The 20,215-nt window shown below is 45.1% G+C and overlaps 1 protein-coding gene across 2 annotated transcripts in view; it reads right to left on the bottom strand.

Annotated features, from left to right (window-relative positions):
- Positions 1-20,215, bottom strand: part of LOC119957026 (EEF1A lysine methyltransferase 3-like) — a 129,097-nt gene that overhangs the window by 74,485 nt on the left and 34,397 nt on the right. For both annotated transcript variants that reach the window (XM_038784610.1, XM_038784609.1), the window contains exon 2: positions 16,299-16,584. In XM_038784610.1, coding sequence (XP_038640538.1) covers positions 16,299-16,463 — 165 coding nt within the window. In that variant the 5' untranslated portion in view covers positions 16,464-16,584. The remainder of the gene's footprint in view (positions 1-16,298; positions 16,585-20,215) is intronic.

Below are 20,215 nucleotides of genomic sequence, written 5' to 3'. Positions count from 1 at the left end.
CCATCACGTCTGCACCGGCTCTTGCAAAGGGCACCCTACCCAAGGTCCAGCCCTCCACCCTATCCCCATAACACAGGAACCCCACCTAACACTAACGACAATTTTGGACACTATGGGCAATTCAGCATGGCCAATCCACCTAACCTGCACATCTTTGGACTGTGGGAGGAAACCGGAGCACCCGGAGGAAACCCACACACACACGGAGAGAATGTGCAGACTCCTGGAGCTGTGAAGCAATTGTGCTGTCCACAATGCTACCGTGGCAACCGTTCGTCGCCTTTTTCGCGGAAAATTAATCGTCAGCAGAAGGGGGGACGGAGCTAGTTTAGCTTCGAGTAGGGGGTTAATAAAGGTGGGACCTGTAAGGGAGGGAGAAGGCTTTTGCACTGTTTATAGTTTCATGCACATTGTTTATTGTGTTGTTGTCATAATACCAAGAAATATCTCAATAAAATGTGTATTAAAAAAAAAGATGGATATTCTGTTTTCACTATCTGGTATGTCCAGGACTAGGGGTCACAATATCAAGATGGTTAGCAAAAGAGCTAAGAGTGAGATGAGGAGAAATTTAATTACTCAGAGAATTGTTGGGGTTTGGAATGCGTTGCCTGGGAGTGTGGTGGAGGTGAATTCCATCGGAGGTTTCAAAAGAGAGCTGGATATATATTTGAATGTGATGAATTTAGAGGGCTATGAATATAGAGTTGGGGAATGGGACTAGCTAGTTTGCTCCTTTTGGAGTAAGTGCAGACACAATGGGCCGGATGGCCTCATTCTGTGCGGTAAATAACAACAATAATTATGAGGGGCATGGACAGGGTGGATAGGAAACAGCCGTTCCCCTTAGTTGAAGGGTCAGTTATGAGGGGGACACAAGTTCAAGGTGAAAGGTTGGAGCTTTAGGGGGATTTGAGGAAAAAAATTTTACCCAGAGGGTGGTGATAGTCTGGAAGGCACTGCCTGGGAGGGTGGTAGAGGGGGGTTGCCTCACATACTTTAAACTGTAATTGGATGAGCACTTGGCACATCATAACATTCAATGCTATGGGCCAAGTGCTTGCAAATGGGATCAGGTAGGCAGGTCAGGTGCCTTTCATGCGTCAGTACAGATTCGACCGCAATGGGGTTTTTCACAGTAACCTCATTGAAGCCTACTTGTGACAATAAGCGATTATTATTATATGCTTCCAGTGTTCTGGTCAACTACTCCTGCAGGAAGTATAACCAATGACAGCTCCTCACAACCGCGTGATTCGGTTGGAGCAGCAGTTGGACGCACTTCGGAGCATGCAGGTGGTGGAAAGCGCCATAGATAGGAGTTATGGAGACGTGGTCACAACCAAAATGGAGGCAGGCAGATGGCTGACCGCTAGAAAGGGCAGGCAGTCGATGCAGGAATCCGCTGTGGCTGTCCCACTCTCCAACAAGTATACCATTCTGGATACTGTTGCAGTGGGGGTGGGGGTGGGGGTGGGGGGGGGGGGGGGTTAGCCCCCCAGGGGAAGCAACAGTAGCCAGAACATTGGCACCGCAACTGGCTCTGTTGCTCAGCAGGGGAGGGTGAAGTGCAGGAGAGTGATTGTTATAGGGGACTCTATATTAAGGGGCACAGATAGGCACTTCTATGGACATAAAAGAGGCTCCAGGTTGGTATGTTGCCTCCCTGGTGCTAGGGTCAAGGATATCTCTGAACGAACGCAGGACAGCCTGAAGAAGGAGGGTGAACAGCCAGAGGTCATAGTACACATAGGTACTAACGACATAGGCTAACAACATTGCGTTTGATAAGGTTCCCCACGGTAGGCTATTGCAGAAAATAAGGAAATATGGAATTGAAGGTGAGTTAGCGGTTTGGATCAGTAATTGGCTAGCTGAAAGAAGACAGAGGGTGGTGGTTGATGGCAAATGTTCATCCTGGAGTTCAGTTACTCGTGGTGTACCGCAAGGATCTGTTTTGGGGCCACTGCTGTTTGTCATTTTTATAAATGACCTGGAAGAGGGTGTAGAAGGATGGGTTAGTAAATTTGCAGATGACACGAAGGTCGGTGGAGTTGTGGATAGTGCTGAAGGATGTTATAGGATACAGAGGGACATAGATAAGCTGCAGAGCTGGGCTGAGAGGTGGCAGATGGAGTTTAATGCGGAAAAGTGTGAGGTGGTTCACTTTGGAAGGAGTAACAGGAATGCAGAGCACTGGGCTAATGGCAAGATTCTTGGTAGTGTAGATGAACAGAGAGATCTCGGCATCCAGGTACATAAATCCCTGAAAGTTGCCACCCAGGTTAATAGGGCTGTTAAGAAGGCATATGGTGTGTTAGCCTTTATAAGCAGGGGGATTGAGTTTCGGAGCCACGAGGTCATGCTGCAGCTGTACATAACTCTGGTGCGGCCGCTCCTGGAGTACTGCGTGCAGTTCTGGTCACCACATTATAGGAAGGATGTGGAAGCTTTGGAAAGGGTTCAGAGGAGATTTACTAGGATGTTGCCTGGTATGGAGGGAAGGTCTTACGAGGAAAGGCTCAGGGAATTGAGGTTGTTTTCGTTAGAGAGGAGAAGGCTGAGAGGTGATTTAATAGAGACATATAAGATAGTCAGAGGGTTAGATAGGGTGGACAGTGAGAGTCTTTTTCCTCGGATGGTGATGACCAACACGAGGGGACATAGCTTTAAATTGAGGGGTGGTAGATATAGGACAGATGTCAGAGGCAGTTTCTTTACTCAGAGAGTAGTAGGGGTGCGGAACGCCCTGCCTGCAATAGTAGTAGACTCGCCAACTTTAAGGGCATTTAAGTGGTCACTGGATAGACATATGGATGAAAATGGAATAGTGTAGGTCAGATAGGCTTCAGATGGTTTCACAGGTCGGCGCAACATCGAGGGCCGAAGGGCCCGTACTGCGCTGTAGTGTTCTATGTTCTATGTTCTAGGCAGGAAGTGTGGTGAGGTCCTGCAGAAAGAGTTAAGGGAGTTTGGCAGTAAGATAAAAATCAGGATCTCTAGGGTTCTAATCTCAGGACTACTCCCTGTGCCAAATGCCAGTGAGGCTAGAAATAGGAGGATAATGAAGCTAAACGGGTGGTGTAGGAAGGAGGGTTTCAGATCTCTGGCAGGAGGGTGCCAGTGTTCAGGTAGGTGGTTTGAAGTGTGTCTACTTCAATGCCAGGAGTATACGAAATAAGGTAGGGGAACTGGCAGCATGGGTTGGTACCTGGGACTTCGATGTTGTGGCCATTTCAGAGACATGGATAGAGCAGGGACAGGAATGGTTGTTGCAGGTTCCGGGGTTTAGGTGTTTTAGTAAGCTCAGAGAAGGGGGCAAAAGAGGGGGAGGTGTGGCGCTGCTAGTCAAGGACAGTATTACGGTGGCGGAAAGGATGCTAGATGGGGACTCTTCTTCTGAGGTAGTATGGGCTGAGGTTAGAAACAGGAAAGGAGAGGTCACCCTGTTGGGAGTTTTCTATAGGCCACCTAATAGTTCTAGGGATGGAGAGGAAAAGATGGCGAAGATGATTCTGGAAAAGAGCGAAAGTAACAGGGTAGTTGTTATGGGAGACTTTAACTTTCCAAATATTGACTGGAAAAGATATAGTTCGAGTACATTAGATGGGTTGTTCTTTATACAATGTGTGCAGGAGGGTTTCCTGACACAATATGTTGACAGGCCAACAAGAGGCGAGGCCACATTGGATTTGGTTTTGGGTAATGAACCAGGCCAGGTGTTAGATCTGGAGGTAGGTGAGCACTTTGGAAACAGTGACCACAATTCGGTGACCTTTACGTTAGTGATGGAAAGGGATAAGTATACCCCGCAGGGCAAGAGTTATAGCTGGGGGAAGGGCAATTATGATGCCATTAGACATGACTTAGGATGTGTACGTTGGAGAAGTAGGCTGCAAGGGTTGGGCACACTGGATATGTGGAGCTTGATCAAGGAACAGCTATTGCGTGTTCTTGATGAGTACGTACCAGTCAGGCAGGGAGGAAGGGGTAGAGCGAGGGAACCGTGGTTTACCAAAGAAGTGGAATCTCTTGTTAAGAGGAAGAAGGAGGCCTATGTGAAATGAAAAATGAAATGAAAATCGCTTATTGTCATGAGTAGGCTTCAATGAAGTTACTGTGAAAAGCCCCTGGTCGCCACATTCCGGCGCCTGTCCGGGGAGGCTGGTACGGGAATCGAACCGTACTGCTGGCCTGCTTGGTCTGCTTTAAAAGCCAGCGATTTAGCCTGGTGAGCTAAACCAGCCCCTATGTGAAGATGAGGCGTGAAATTTCAGTTGGGGCGCTTGATAGTTACAAGGAAGCGAGGAAGGATCTAAAGAGAGAGCTAAGATGAGCAAGGAGGGGACATGAGAAGTCTTTGGCAGGTAGGATCAAGGAAAACCCAAAAGCTTTCTATAGGTATGTCAGGAATAAAAGAATGACTAGGGTAAGAGTAGGGCCAGTCAAGGACAGTGGTGGGAAGTTGTGTGTGGAGGCTGAGGAGATAAGCAAGATACTAAATGAATACTTTTCGTCAGTATTCACTCAGGAAAAAGATAATGTTGTGGAGGAGAATGCTGAGACCCAGGCTATTAGAATAGATGGCATTGAGGTGCGTAGGGAAGACGTTTTGGCAATTCTGGACAAGGTGAAAATAGATAAGTCCCCGGGGCCTGATGGGATTTATCCTAGGATTCTCTGGGAAGCCAGGGAAGAGATTGCTGAGCCTTTGGCTTTGATTTTTATGTCATCATTGGCTACAGGAATAGTGCCAGAGGACTGGAGGGTAGCAAATATGGTCCCTTTGTTCAAGAAGGAGAGTAGAGATAAACCCGGTAACTATAGGCCGGTGAGCCTCACGTCTGTTGTGGGTAAAGTCTTGGAGAGGATTATAAGAGATACGATTTATAATCATCTAGATAGGAATAATAATTGGGGCAGCAGGGTAGCATGGTGGTTAGCATAAATGCTTCACAGCTCCAGGGTCCCAGGTTCGATTCCCGGCTGGGTCACTGTCTGTGTGGAGTCTGCACGTCCTCCCCCTGTGTGCGTGGGTTTCCTCCGGGTGCTCCGGTTTCCTCCCACAGTCCAAAGATGTGTGGGTTAGGTGGATTGGCCATGCTAAATTGCCCATAGTGTCCTAATAATAGTAAGGTTAAGGGGGGGTTGTTGGGTTACGGGTATAGGGTGGATACGTGGGTTTGAGTAGGGTGATCATGGCTCGGCACAACATTGAGGGCCGAAGGGCCTGTTCTGTGCTGTACTGTTCTATGTTCTAATATGATTAGGGATAGTCAGAATCGTTTTGTGAAGGATAGGTCATGCCTCACAAACCTTATCGAGTTCTTTGAGAAGGTGACTGAACAGGTAGACGAGGGTAGAGCAGTTGATGTGGTGTATATGGATTTCAGTAAAGCGTTTGATAAGGTTCCCCACGGTCGGCTATTGCAGAAAATATGGAGGCTGGGGATTGAGGGTGATTTAGAGATGTGGATCAGAAATTGGCTAGTTGAAAGAAGACAAAGGGTGGTGGTTGATGGCAAATGTTCAGAATGGAGTTCAGTTACGAGTGGCGTACCACATGGATCTGTTCTGGGGCCGTTGCTGTTTGTCATTTTTATAAATGACCTAGAGGAGGGCACAGAAGGTTGGGTGAGTAAATTTGCAGATGACACTAAAGTCGGTGGAGTTGTAGACAGTGTGGAAGGATACAGTGGGACATAGATAAGCTGCAGAGCTGGGCTGAGAGGTGGCAAATGGAGTTTAATGTAGAGAAGTGTGAGGTGATTCACTTTGGAAAGAAAAACAGGAATGCGGAATATTTGGCTAATGGTAAAATTCTTGGCAGTGTGGATGAGCAGAGGGATCTCGGTGTCCATGTACATAGATCCCTGAAAGTTGCCACCCAGGTTGATAGGATTGTGAAGAAGGCCTATGGTGTGTTGGCCTTTATTGGTAGAGGGATTGAGTTCCGGAGCCATGAAGTCATGTTGCAGCTGTACAAAACTCTAGTATGGCCGCATTTGGAGTATTGCGTACAGTTCTGGTCGCCTCATTATAGGAAGGACGTGGAAGCTTCAGAATGGGTGCAGAGGAGATTTACCAGGATGTTGCCTGGTATGGAGGGAAAATCTTATGAGGAAAGGCTGATGGACTTGAGGTTGTTTTCGTTAGAGAGAAGAAGGTTAAGAGGTGACTTAATAGAGGCATACAAAATGATCAGAGGGTTAGATAGGGTGGACAGCGAGAGCCTTCTCCCGCGGATAGAGGTGGCTAGCACGAGGGGACATAGCCTTAAATTGAGGGGTAATAGATATAGGACAGAGGTCAGAGGTAGGTTTTTTACGCAGAGTGGTGAGGCCGTGGAATGCCCTACCTGCAACAGTAGTGAACTCGCCAACATTGAGGGCATTTAAAAGTTTATTGGATAAGCATATGGATGATAATGGCATAGTGTAGGTTAGATGGCCTTTAGTTTTTTTCCATGTCGGTGCAACATCGTGGGCCGAAGGGCCTGTACTGCGCTGTATCGTTCTATGTTCTATGTTTCAGATCTCTGGACCATTGAGATCTCTTCCGGGGCAGGTGGGACCTGTACAAGAAGAACAGGTCGCATCTAAACTGGAGTGACACCAATATCCTGGCTGGGAGGTTTGAAAGAGTCACTCGGAAGGATTTAAACTAGTATGGCAGGGGGGTGTAATAACTGTAGGGGAAGTCGAGAACAAAAATGAGAGAACAACATCATCCTGTCTGCTCAAAGGCAGTGGTTTTAAGTGTATTTGTTTCAACGCCAGAAGTATAGCAGGTAAGGCAGATTAATTTAGAGCACTGATTCGTACTTGGAACTATGATGTTGTGGCTATCACAGAAATATGGTTAAAGGAAGGGAAGCATTGGCAGCTGAATATTGGAGGATATAGATGTTTCAGGAGAGATGGGGGGGATGTAAAAGGGGTGGGGGAGTAGCATTACTGGTTAAGGAAAATATTATAGCTGTCTGCAGGAGGACACTGCATTGCCTCATACAATGAGGCAATCTGGGTAGTGCTCAGAACAGGAACAGAAATCACAATGTTGGGGGTTTATTACAGGCCCAAAACTGCCAGCGAAAGTTAGAGGTGCAGATAGGTAGAGAGATTTTGGATCGATACAAAAGTAACAGGGTTGTTGTGGTTGGGGACTTTAACTTCCCCTATATTGATTGGGACTCACTTGGTGCTAGGGGTTTGGATGGGGGAGAGTTTTAAGGTGTATCCAGGTAGACGTCTTGATGAAATATGTTGACAGTCCAACTAGGGAAGGGGCAGTGCTGGACCTAGTATTGGGGAATGAGCCTGGACAGGTGATTGAGGTTTCAGTAGGGGAACACTTTGGGAGTAGTGGCCACAATTCCGTAGGTTTTTGGGTAGTTATGGAGAGGGAAGAGGGTAACCCTTGGGTTCAGGGGCTAAACTGGGGAAAGGAAAATTACGATAACATTAGACAGGAATTGAAGATTTTGAATTGGGTGTGGCTGCTGGAGGGTAAATCAACATTGGACATGTGCGAGTCTTTCAAGCGACAGTTGATTAGGATTCAGGAACGTCACGTTCCTTCGAGAACAAAGGATAAGTATGGGAAATTTAGGGAGCCTTGGGGAATGAGGGATATCGTGAACCTCGGCAAAAAGAAAAAGGAGGGCTTTTACGGTCAGAAGGGTGGGGACAGTCGAAACGCTTGAGGAGTATAAAAACAGCAGGAAGTATAGCCATCTGGGATGGCCACTTCCAGAATACAAAATGGATGTTTGCAAAGACTATAGGGAAACATGGACAATGCTAAGAAAGCAGGCAGGCACAGAGCCTGGATGTGTATTGAGAAGTGAACTCCCAGACGAGACTGAAACTGTAGGTCAATTCGCATATTGATAGCCCATCTCCTGTAACAAAGGAATAGCATTCAAGTAACCGATACGAAGGTAGACACCCCGGCGCCAGAAAGACACAAACAAAGCAAGGCCAGCAGCCACCAAAGACACGCCCGGCCATCAGGGTACCCACCCCTTTATTGGTCGAGATTGATACCAGTGATCAAGATGCAGTCCAATTAATTGGGGCCAAGTTCAAGGCCCGCCCAAAAGAGCGCGAAGTCCCCTTCAGGTATAAGAAGAAGCCCCGGAGAGAGAATCGTGCTCTTGGACTCGGCTCTCGAAGCGGAGAGACCCCTCCACCAGCAGCACCAGAAGCAAGTAAGTCCAAGGTCAACGCTCGCTACCAGACGGACGACCTTAGCTGTTCTCCTGTTACACCTTCGTACCCAACAGCCTCAGATCCGAACAACGGCCATTGTTCCTCTGACTGGGTGGTCACCCGAAGTTAAGTATAGGCTTTAGCGTTAGAGATAGTTTTGTTTATGGTATTTTGTGCATGAGTAGATATTACTGTGTGTGTAATTAAATATTATTGACTTTGAACTAAATAACTGGTGCATTGGTTCTTTGATCAGTATTCGTGTTTGAACCTTGTGGCGGTATCAAAAGATACCTGGCGACTCTAGAGCAAAACATAGAACATAGAACAGTACAGCACAGAACAGGCCCTTCGGCCCTCAATGTTGTGCCGAGCCATGATCACCCTACTCAAACCCACATATCCACCCTATACCCGTAACCCAACAATCCCCCCCTTAACCTTACATTTATTAGGACACTACGGGCAATTTAGCATGGCCAATCCACCTAACCCGCACATCTTTGGACTGTGGGAGGAAACCGGAGCACCCGGAGGAAACCCACGCACACAGGGGGAGGACGTGCAGACTCCACACAGACAGTGACCCAGCCGGGAATCGAACCTGGGACCCTGGAGCTGTGAAGCATTTATGCTAACCACCATGCTACCCTGCTGCCCCATAAACAGGGGCTGGTTTAGCTCACCAGGCTAAATCGCTGGCTTTTAAAGCAGACCAAGCAGGCCAGCAGCATGGTTCGATTCCCATACCAGCCTCCCTGGACAGGCGCTGGAATGTGGCGACTAGGGGCTTTTCACAGTAACTTGATTGAAGCCTACTCGTGACAATAAACGATTTTCATTTCATTTTTCTTTTCATCGGTGCTGGGGCCTTTGTTATTTGTAGTGTACATAAACGATTTGGAGGAAAATGTAGCTGGTCTGATTAGTCAGTTCGCGGATGACACCAAGGTTGGTGGAGTGATAGATAGTATTGAAGATTGTCAGAGGATACAACAGTACATAGATAGGTTGGAGACTTGGGCAGAGAAGTGGCAAATGGAGTTTAATCCAACATAATATCCAACAGAGGGCAGGAGAGCGGAGCTGCTGATTGGCTGTTGCGAGGAAAATTTGCATCAGTGCATTGCGGTCACTGCATCCAGAACATGCACCTGAGCAAGACACCCTCCATGTTCAAGTGAAGGAAAGCATCCAGCAGAGGACAGTAGAGCGGAGCTGCTGATTGGCTGTTGCGGGGAAAAATTGCATCAGTGCATTGCGGTCACCGTATCTTGAAGTTGGTTTGTGGAGGAGCTGTTGTCTTCAGTGTTTCCCTCCCTACCTCCTCCTCGAACCAAAAAAAAACAATCACTGTAAGGATCCCAGCCGAGTAAAGATAAAGATGGAGACTTGAGGGCAGGTAGAAGTAGAAAGAAGTTGAACCATGACATCACAGCCTGCAGGTAAGTGATTGGCTGGTGACTGGTAAGTAGTTTTTCTTTCCCTGAGGTGTTATCGTGCGGGGCGCAGTGGTTGCTGAGTGAATGCTTGCTGAGAAGGGGAGTAAATTTTAAAAAAATTTACTGTTGGGAGTTTCCAGCTGAATCCGGTTGGAGTGAGGACAGAGTGACTGCTGGGTAAATAGTAAAGATTTAAATTGTTTGCGCGGACCCATAACAGCTGATTGCTGTTCTCGTGTGGGGGACGCAGTGGTTGCTGGTTAAGTGTTTTATTTTTACCTGTATTTAAATTGGACAGTTCCTAAACCCCAGACACTACACTTGTAGTGTCCCCCACCCTTCCACCTCCTTTAACCTAAGGGGTAGAGTGAATAATGTTAAGTAATGGGTTAAGAGACATTGCAATTAGTTGTCTCATTTATGTTAAGTGTTAAATGATTGTCTCATTTATGTTAAGTGTTCAATGTTTGACACTGATATGTAAAGGGGCTTCAGGTGGACTCTGGAGCTTGTGATGATCTGTAGAGATCAGTGCAGAGTGAGTTTGAACCATTAAAGGTGTGTTGGTGAAAAAGGAGCTGAACTCTTGCCTCTTTTTACATAGAATTTACAGGGCAGAAGGAGGCCATTCGGCCCATCGAGTCTGCACCGGCTCCTGGAAAGAGCACCCCACCCAAGGTTAACACCTCCACCCTATCCCCATAACCCAGTAACCCCACCCAACACTAAGGGCAATTTTGGACACTAAGGGCAATTTATCATGGCCAATCCACCTAACCTGCACATCTTTGGACTTCATACCACAGCATCTAGTAATGTTAACAATGGTAGCAGAGGATGGTTGCTGTGTAAATGTGAAGGCTTGAAAGATACAATTTTTCCAGATCAAACCAAGGAGTGAAAAAATAAAGGGAAACATGGCTGAACCCAGGACAAAGATGGCTGGTTATGATTATCCTCCCCTATTTTCTGAAAGGGAATCATACGACCAATGGAGAAGTGCAGTAGTTATGTGGACTAAGGTGACTGCTTTAGGAAAGAGAAAACAAGATATGGCATTGGCTGTTTCTTTACCATATGGCAGTAAAATCCGAAACAAAGTGCTTTCTGAGCTGGAGTTGGAAGAGTTAGACTCAGAAGAAGGTCTGGCGACTTTATTACTTGATATGGACAAGATTTATAAGAAAGATGACTTGTTGGATTGGATTAGATTTGTTTATTGTCACATGTACCGAGGTACAGTGAAAAGTATTTTTCTGCAAGCAGCTCAACAGATCATTCAGTACATGGAAGAAAAGGGAATTAAACAAAAATCCAAGAAAATACATGAGAATACATAATAGGGCAACACAAGATATATATTGTAACTACATAAGCATTGGCATCGGTTTAAGCATACAGGGTGTAGTGTTAATGAGGTCAGTCAATAAGAGGGTCATTTAGGAGTCTGGTGACAGTGGGGAAGAAGCTGTTTTTGAGTCTGTCCGTGCGTGTTCTCAGACTTCTGAATCTCCTGCCCGATGGAAGAAGTTGGAAAAGTGAGTAAGCCGGGTGGGAGGGATCCTTGATTATGCTGCCCGCTTTCCCCCGGCAGCGGGAGGTGTAGATGGAGTCCATGAATGGGAGGCAGGTTCGTGTGATGGACTGGGCGGTATTCACGGTATTCATTTTCAGATTGTTGAATGTCTCTTGACATTCTGATGTCCAATTAAATTTCTTGTGTTTTTTCAAAAGTTCAGTCAGTGAAGGAACCACACTGCTAGAATTTGGCATGATTTTCTGCTGAAACCATTCATGCCCAAAAATCTTAAAACTTCTCTTCTCATTGATGGTATTGGAAACTCCCCAATAGCTTTCGGGCGGGATTCTCTGACCACATCCGCCCGGCGACCGGAGAAACCCATCCAAGGTCTACGGACTTCTCCATCGTCCGTCTCTCGCCCGTGGCGTTCTTGCAGCCGGCGGGGCGGAAGAATCCAGCTATTCATTTTTGAATTCTGTGGGGCCATCTGACCATGTAGACTCATAGAACCATAGAATCTTTACATTGCAAAAGGAGGTCATTCGGTCCATCGAGTCAATACCAAACCTCTGAGAGAGCAACTTACCCTAGATCCACTCCCCTGTCCTAACCATGTAACCCCATTTAATCTTTGGGCAATTTTGGCAACCTTTGGACACTATGGGGCAATTTATCATGGCAAATCTACCTAACCTGCGCATCTTTGGGCTGTGGGAGGAAACCGGAGCACACAGAGGAACCCAAGCAGACATGGAAAGACATGATCCCTGGCACAGTGGGGCAAATGTGCTAACCACTGTGCCTCTGTGCCGTGGCCAATGGTATGGCCTAAGAATGTGACCTGCGCGTTCGCAAACTCACTTTTAGTGATGTTTACCACCAAGCCAACGTCTTGTACTGGATTGAACAATTCCTTCAAATGTTCCAAATGCCGCTTCCATGTTTCATTAAACACCGCCAGATCGTTTATGTATACTGCACAATTCTTTCGTTCCGAAATTACCTTATCAGCTAGTCTTTACACCCGGTGCATTCTGATGTGTTGGGTACTCTGGATCTGTGGAGACTGCGTTTACCTTAGCAGTAACATAGACAGGCTACCAACACTTGTAATAGTACAACATTATTTTATTAAGCTAAGAACTGTTGAACATACTTGCACTGTGGGCCGACACTATGTTAGATTAACTGAAGACCTTTGCCTATCCTGACCAGTCTAAACTGTTAGCACATGGTGAAGGTTTGTGCTACTAGCTACGAGCTCTGTCCGTCTCAGAGGCTTCATCCCGAATGAGCGGGAAAGCTAGTGCCCTCTGGTTTTATAGTAAGCGTGCCCTACCTGGTGATTGGCTGCTGTGTTGTCTGTGTTGATTGGTCTTGCAGTGTGTCAGTCAGTGTGTGTCTCTGCACCATTATATACTGATGTGTATATTATGACACATCCTTCATCCCAAATAGCGTAACTTTAAACTGGTACAGATCATTTGGCGTTAAAAAAGCAGAAACGTTATTCACCCTTTCTGAAGGTCTCCCATGTGGGACCTTATCAAAAACCTTGCTGAAGTCCAAGTAGACTACATCAAATGCATTTCCCTCATTGACACACCTGGTCACCGCTTTGGAAAATTCAATCAAGTTTGTCAGACATGACCTCCCCTTAACAAAACCATGCTGACTGTTCTTGGTTATCCCTGCCTCTCCAAATGCAGATTAATTCTGTCTCTTGTGTTGTGTTTAAAATTATGAAGGGAATAGATAGGATAGATGCGGGCAGGTTGTTTCCACTGGCGGGTGAAAGCAAACTAGGGGACATAGCCTCAAAATAAGGGGAAGTAGATTTAGGACTGAGTTTAGGAGGAACTTCTTCACCCAAAGGGTTGTGAATCTATGGAATTCCTTGCCCAGTGAAGCAGTTGAGGCTCCTTCATTACATGTTTTTAAGGTAAAGATAGATAGTTTTTTGAAGAATAAAGGGATTAAGGGTTATGGTGTTCGGGCTGGAAAGTGGAGCTGAGTCCACAAAAGATCAGCCATGATCTCATTGAATGGCGGAGCAGGCTCGAGGGGCCAGATGGCCTACTCCTGCTCCTAGTTCTTATGTTCTCTGCCTTGCTCTAACCAGATGGCTTTGATGTGTAGTGCTGATCAGAGAACAACGAGTCTTGTAAACTTACAAAACTATTGATTTAACACTATAATTGGATATGACACTTATCTGGTTTAGCTCACTCGGCTAAATCGCTGGCTTTTAAAGCAGGCCAGCAGCACGGTTCGATTCCCGTACCAGCCTCCCCGGACAGGCGCCGGAATGTGGCGACTAGGGGCTTTTCACAGTAACTTCATTGAAGCCGACTCGTGACAATAAGCGATTTTCATTTTATCCCGAAGAACTAACAGTTGATTAAACACAGATTAAGCAATACTCATCTAACATCTAACTCACCAACTCATTAACTATTTTCTTACTCTCTCACTATCTACAGTACTCCTAGCCAGCTTCTGCTCCGACCACCTACTCCAACCTTTTGTCCCACAAGGCTCAGCGTCATCCCTTATTATCTTCTAGGATTGCTCCCTCTAGTAGCTTTCTGTAAACATTTCATTATCCCTTACATTACATTCATGTATGAAGAACACAAGAACTAGGAGCAGGAGTAGGCCATCTGGTCCTTCGAACCTGCTCCGTCATTTAAAGAGATCATGGCTGATCTTTTGTGGACTCAGCTCCACTTTCCCGCCCGAACACCATAACCCTTTATTCCTTTATTCTTCAAAAAACTATCTTGAAAACATTTAACAAAGGATCCTCAACTGCTTCACTGGGCAGGGAATTCCATAGATTTACAACCCTTTGGCTGAAGAAGTTTCTCCTAAACTCAGTCCTAAACCTACTTCCGCTTATTTTGAGGCTATGCCCCCCTGTTCTGCTTTCACTCGCCAGTGGAAACAACCTCCCTGCATCTATCCTATCTATTCCCTCTATAATTTTATATGTTTCTGTAAGATACCCCCTCATTCTTCTAAATTCCAAAAAGTAAAGTCCCAGTCTATTCAACCTCTCCTCATAATCCAACCCCCTCAACTCTGGGATTAACCGAGTGAATCTCCTCTGCACACCCTCCAAAGCCAGTGCATCCTTTCTCAGGTAAGGAAACCAAAACTGAACACAATACTCCAGGTGTGGCCTCACTAACACCTTATACAATTGCAGTATCACCTCCCTCGTCTTAAATTCCATCCCTCTAGCAATGAAGGACAAAACTCCATTTGCCTTCTTAATCACCTGTTGCACCTGTAAACCAACTTTTGGCAACTCATGCACTAAGTCACCCAGGTCCCTCTTCACAGAAGCATGTTTTAATATTTTATCATTTAAATAATATTCCTTATTGCTGTTATTCCAACCAAAATTGATAACCTCACATTTTGCAACATTGTATTCCATCTGCCAGATCCTAGCCTTAACCTATCTAAATCCATCTGCAGACTTCCAGTATCCTCTGCACTTTTTATTTTACCACTCATCTTCGTGTCGTCTGCAAACTTGGACACATTGCGATTGGTCCCCAACTCCAAATCATCTATGTAAATTGTGAAAAATTGTGGGCCCAACACTGATCTCTGAGGGACACTACTAGCTACTGATTGCCAACCAGAGAAACACCCATTAATCCACTAACTTGCTTTTGTTTGCTTTCTATTAATTAACCAATCCTCTATCCATGCTACAAATTTACCCTTAACGTGATGCATCCTTATCTTATGCAGCAACCTTTTGTGTGGCACCTTGTCAAGAGCTTTTTGAAAATCTAGATATACCACATCCATTGGCTCCCCGCTGTCTACTGCACTGGCAATGTCCTCAAAACTTCCACTAGTTAAGCACGACTTGCCCTTTATGAAACCATGTTGCGTCTGCCCAATGGGACAATTTCCGCCCAGATGCCTCACTAATTTTTCCTGGATTATGGATTCCAGCATCTAACCTACTACCGAAGTTAAGCTAATTGGCCTATAATAACTCGCTTTCTGCCTACCTCCTTTTTTAAACAGTGGTGTCACGTTTGCTAATTTCCAATCTGCCGGGACCACCCTAGAGTGTCGTGAATTTGGGTAAATTATCACCAGTGCATTTGCAATTTCCCTAGCCAATTTAGTACTTTGGGATGCATTCCATCAGAGCCAGGAGACTTGTCTACCTTTAGCCCCATTAGCTTGCCCATCACTACCTCCTTCGTGATAACAATCCTCTCAAGGTCCTCATCTGTCATAGCCTCAATTCCATCAGTCACTGGCATGTTATTTGTGTTATCCACTGGAAGACCGACCCAAAAAACCTGTTCATCTCCCATTATTAAATCTCCCTTCACATCCTCTAAAGGACCAATATTTACCTTAGCCACTCTTTTTTGTTTTATATATTTGTAGAAACTTTTACTGTCTGTTTTTATATTCTGAGCAAGTTTACTCTCATAATCTATCATACTCTTCTTTATAGCTTTTTTAGTAGCTTTCTGTTGCCCCCTAAACATTTCCCAGTCCTCTAGTCTCCCACCAATCTTTGCCACTTTGCATGCTTTTTCCTTCAATTTGATACTCTCCCTTATTTCCTTAGATATCCACGGTCGATTTTCACTCTTTCTACCGTCCTTCCTTTTTGTTGGTATAAACCTTTGCTGAGCACTGTAAAAAATCTCTTTGAAAGTTCTTCACTGTTCCTTAACTGTTTCACCTGACTGCAATAGCCTGCATGGGGCTACAGGGGTGGAATGCATATCTTTCCCATGGCCCTTCCGGAGTATGAGCTCCCCAGCTGGGGGCAGGGAATCTCTATTAACCTCTGTATAAAAGGTCGGCCAGTAAGCCACCGCCTAGAAAGGAACCCGGTAGGATCTAACGGGCTGTGGATATATTGTGTTGTGAATAAAAACTTTGTTATTTTATTTTACTTGGTGTGGACTCACCGTGACTTAGTAAACCAACCCTTAATTCTAGCTTGTGCCTCAAGAGGAATCATTCCTACATGCAGTAGATCTTCCTCAATATGTTGGGCCAGAGCTGATTGAAATGAAAGACAGAACCATCTGCTGTTGCTCTTTTCATAATAAACATTGAACTTACCGCTTCCCAGATAATTGCTGATATTCCAAGGGTACTTTTGATTTCCCGAGTGATACACACATTGTGACCGCAAAAATCGAAAAACATTTCCAATTTACTGCTGGCCTTTGGAGGTTGCTCTTCATTGGAACTGGAGGGCTGCTGGTTTTCCTGCAGTTCTTCCATTATTGGCTGTGAGCTCAGCAGCTTCTGGTTGAACCTCTCCAATCTCAAGGCAGGTTCACTTCAGAGACCTGATTGTCAGCCAGTTTCAGTTTTGGTGAGACGTATGTCCAGCCCTCTTGCGCTACAGTAAAAAAAAACAATTAAAAACTGAACTGGAAACACCATGAACTTCATTTAATTTGTTGCCCTTCCCGTCTTTCACTGCTCAATAAATTCTCCATGGGCATTTTAAAACAACGTTCAAGAATGATTGAAGACTCAATCTTTATCAATAATTCTGGTGAGGACACTAAGTGTAATATATCCTAATTTGCAACCAATTAGAACAAATGTACATTTCTATAAAACCTCACTCCCGCTGGATCTCGTAAACTGTTTTAAAGCCAATGGAGTACTTTTGAATCATATCATATTTTTGAATCAGATTCACCTGAGGAAGGAGCAGTGCTCCGAAAGCTAGTGTTTGAAACAAACCTGTTGGACTTTAACCTGGTGTTGTAAGACTTCTTACTGTGCTCACCCCAGTCCAATGCCGGCATCTCCACTTCATGACTAGCAACAAGGTCAAGGAAGCCCTTTTATACCTCGAGCATTGGCTTTCTGCAGCCATTTCACCTTCTGCACCTTTTCTACATTAACTATATATTGATTTCATAGCAAAAAACAATAATTAAATTAATGTTTATTCATTAGTGAACATGGATTATCATTAGTGAATTGTTGTATTCGGTAATTATATTGTAAAGACTCGACCTTTATTTAAAAAAATAACATTACAAGCCAAAATGTTTCCAGAAACTGCAGAGCTATCAGAATTTGTTTGAAAAAATAAATTGCCTCATAACTTTGAGAAGTTACAAGACATCATATTCTGCCAAGACTATATGGGCTAGGCAGTGGCGTAATGGTATTGTTACTGGGCTAGTAATCCAGAGACCCAGGTTAATGCTCTGGGGATCTGGGATCAAATCTGGCTATGACAGATGTTGAAATTGAATAAAAGTCTCAAATTAAAAGTTTTTAAAAAAATGTTTGAGAGGTTGTATTAAGTGGAGAAGTATAGATACCGTACACTACACAGTGAGTGACGTCTTAAGACAACAATAGACCATTGTTTTTCTTTTTTTCTTTCCAGGTAACCCAATCTGGTCCAAAACAGCTCAGTTTGCATACCCAGCAGAAGTTACATAGATTGGGGGAAGATTTTCCACTCCCAGTTTTGAAGGGGCAGGATAGGCGGTGGGAGCAGGATATCCCACAGGAGTCCTAAAATGCGTTTGACCTTGGTGGGATTTCCCATTTCAATTGTCCCCTTCCTCTTCTAAAAATGTAACAGGAGTCCCCCATTTGAATAGATTTGAATATAATGATCAGCTCTTCACGCCAGGTGGTCCATCCCCATTCGATTATCCAGACATGTCGGCATGAGGGCAGGCTGACGAGAATCATGACAGGTCCCCCATGATGTGCACTTTGCAAGCAGAAGAGGCATGCAGGTGAAGGACATACCCCAGGGGGGGAGAGGGTCATGCCCGGGCAGTACCCGTGGACTGTTGGGGGGGGGGTAAAGTATGTGGGTGTTCCGTGGGGGGATGTTCCTTTGCAGATGCGGGTAGCCTATTTCATCGGTGGGAGACTTTGTGAACGGGGTTCAGTATGGGGAGAAAGGGGTGCTCCATGAAGGGGTACGGTGGTTTCTGTGGGGGTGAGAAGATAGGTTTTATTTTTATTTTTAAAGATTGGGGTGCCGTTTAAAAATGGTGCCCCAATCTTCTACAGATTATGTTTCTCATCAGGCCTGCCCTGCCAGCATGACATTGCGGGTCCGCATCCCTTGGTCTTTTTTGTTTAAGTCCTGAAAAATATGGTGGAGAAGAACAAAAGAGCAAGGGGCAGGAATCGACAATTCAGCCCCTCAAGCCCACTCCATCCTTCATTATGATCATGGCTGACCTCATCTCGGTCTCAACTCCGCTTTCCTACCCGTTCTCCATAACTCTTCAACCCATTACTCATTAAAAATCTGTCTACCTCCTCCTTAAATTTACTCAATGTCCTGGCATCCAACACAGTTTCGTGTCGTGAATTCCACAAATTCACGACCCTTTTAGAGAAGTAATTTCTCCTCACCTGTTTTAAATCTGCTGTCCCTTATCATGAAACTATGAACTCTCGTTCTAAATTGTCCCACAATCCTTGGGGCTGGTAGCTTCCACCCCTATTCTTCCCACCAGCTGCACCATCTGCCAGAAAATGAACATAAGAACATAAGAACTAGGAGCAGGAGTAGGCCATATGGCCCCTCGAGCCTGCTCCGCCATTCAATGAGATCATGGCTGATCTTTTGTGGACTCAGCTCCACTTTCGAACACGCTAACCCTTAATCCCTTTATTCTTCGAAAAACTATCTATCTTTATCTTAAAAACATTTAATGAAAGAGCCTCAACTGCTTCACTGGGCAAAGAATTCCATAGATTCACAAACCTTTGGGTGAAGAAGTTCCTCCTAAACTCAGTCCTAAATTTACTTCCCCTTATTTTGAGGCTATGCCCCCTAGTTCTGCTTTCACCCGCCAGTGGAAACAACCTGCCCGCATCTATCCGATCTATTCCCTTCATAATTTTGTATGTTTCCATAAGATCCCCCCATATCTTTCTAAATTCCAACGAGTACAGTCCCAGTCTACTCAACCTCTCCTCATAATCCAACCCCTTCAGCTCTGGGATTAACCTAGTGAATCTCCTCTGCACACCCTCCAGTGCCAGTACGTCCTTTCTCAGGTAAGGAGACCAAAACTGAACACAATACTCCAGGTGTGACCTCACTAACACCTTATACAATTGCAGCATAACCTCCCTAGTCTTAAACTCCATCCCTCTAGCAATGAAGGACAAAATTCCATTCGCTTTCTTAATCACCTGTTCACCTGTAAACCAACTTTTTGTGACTCATGCACGAGCACACCCAGGTCTCTCTGCACACCAGCATGTTTTAATATTTTATCATTTAAATAATAATCCATTTTGCTGTTATTCTTACCAAAATGGATAACCTCACATTTGTCAACATTGTATTCCATCTGCCAGACCCTAGCCCATTCACTTAACCTATCCAAATCCCTCTGCAGACTTCTGATATCCTCTGCACTTTTTGCTTTACCACTCATCTTAGTGTCATCTGCAAACTTGGACACATTGCCCTTGGTCCCAAACTCCAAATCATCTATGTAAATTGTGAACAATTGTTGGCCCAACGCTGATCCCTGAGAGACACCATTAGCTACTGATTGCCAACCAGAGAAACACCCGTTAATCCCAAATCTTTGCTTTCGATTAATTAACCAATCCTCCATCCATGCGACTACTTTACCTTGAATGACATGTATCTTTATCTGATGCAGCAACCTTTTGTGTGGCACCTTGTCAAAGGCTTTGTGGAAATCCAGATATACCACATCCATTGGCTCCCAGTTATCCACCGCTCTGGTAATGTCCTCAAAAAATTCCATTAAATTATTTAGGCACAACCTGCCCTTTATGAATCCATGCTGCGTCTGCCCAATAGGACAATTGCCATCCAATTGCCTCGCTATTTATTCTTTGATGATAGATTCCAGCATCTTCCCTACCACCAAAGTTAAGCTCACTGGCCTATAATTACCCGCTTTCTGCCTACCTCCTTTTTTAAACAGTGGTGTCACGCTTGCTCATTTCCAATCCACCAGGACCATCCCAGAGTCGAGTGAATTATG

The sequence above is a fragment of the Scyliorhinus canicula genome, chromosome 25 (assembly GCF_902713615.1).
Source record: "Scyliorhinus canicula chromosome 25, sScyCan1.1, whole genome shotgun sequence".
In the NCBI taxonomy this organism is placed as follows: Eukaryota; Metazoa; Chordata; class Chondrichthyes; order Carcharhiniformes; family Scyliorhinidae; genus Scyliorhinus; species Scyliorhinus canicula.
Note: the sequence above shows the minus strand (reverse complement) of the source record. Positions and strands in the feature narration are given on the sequence as shown.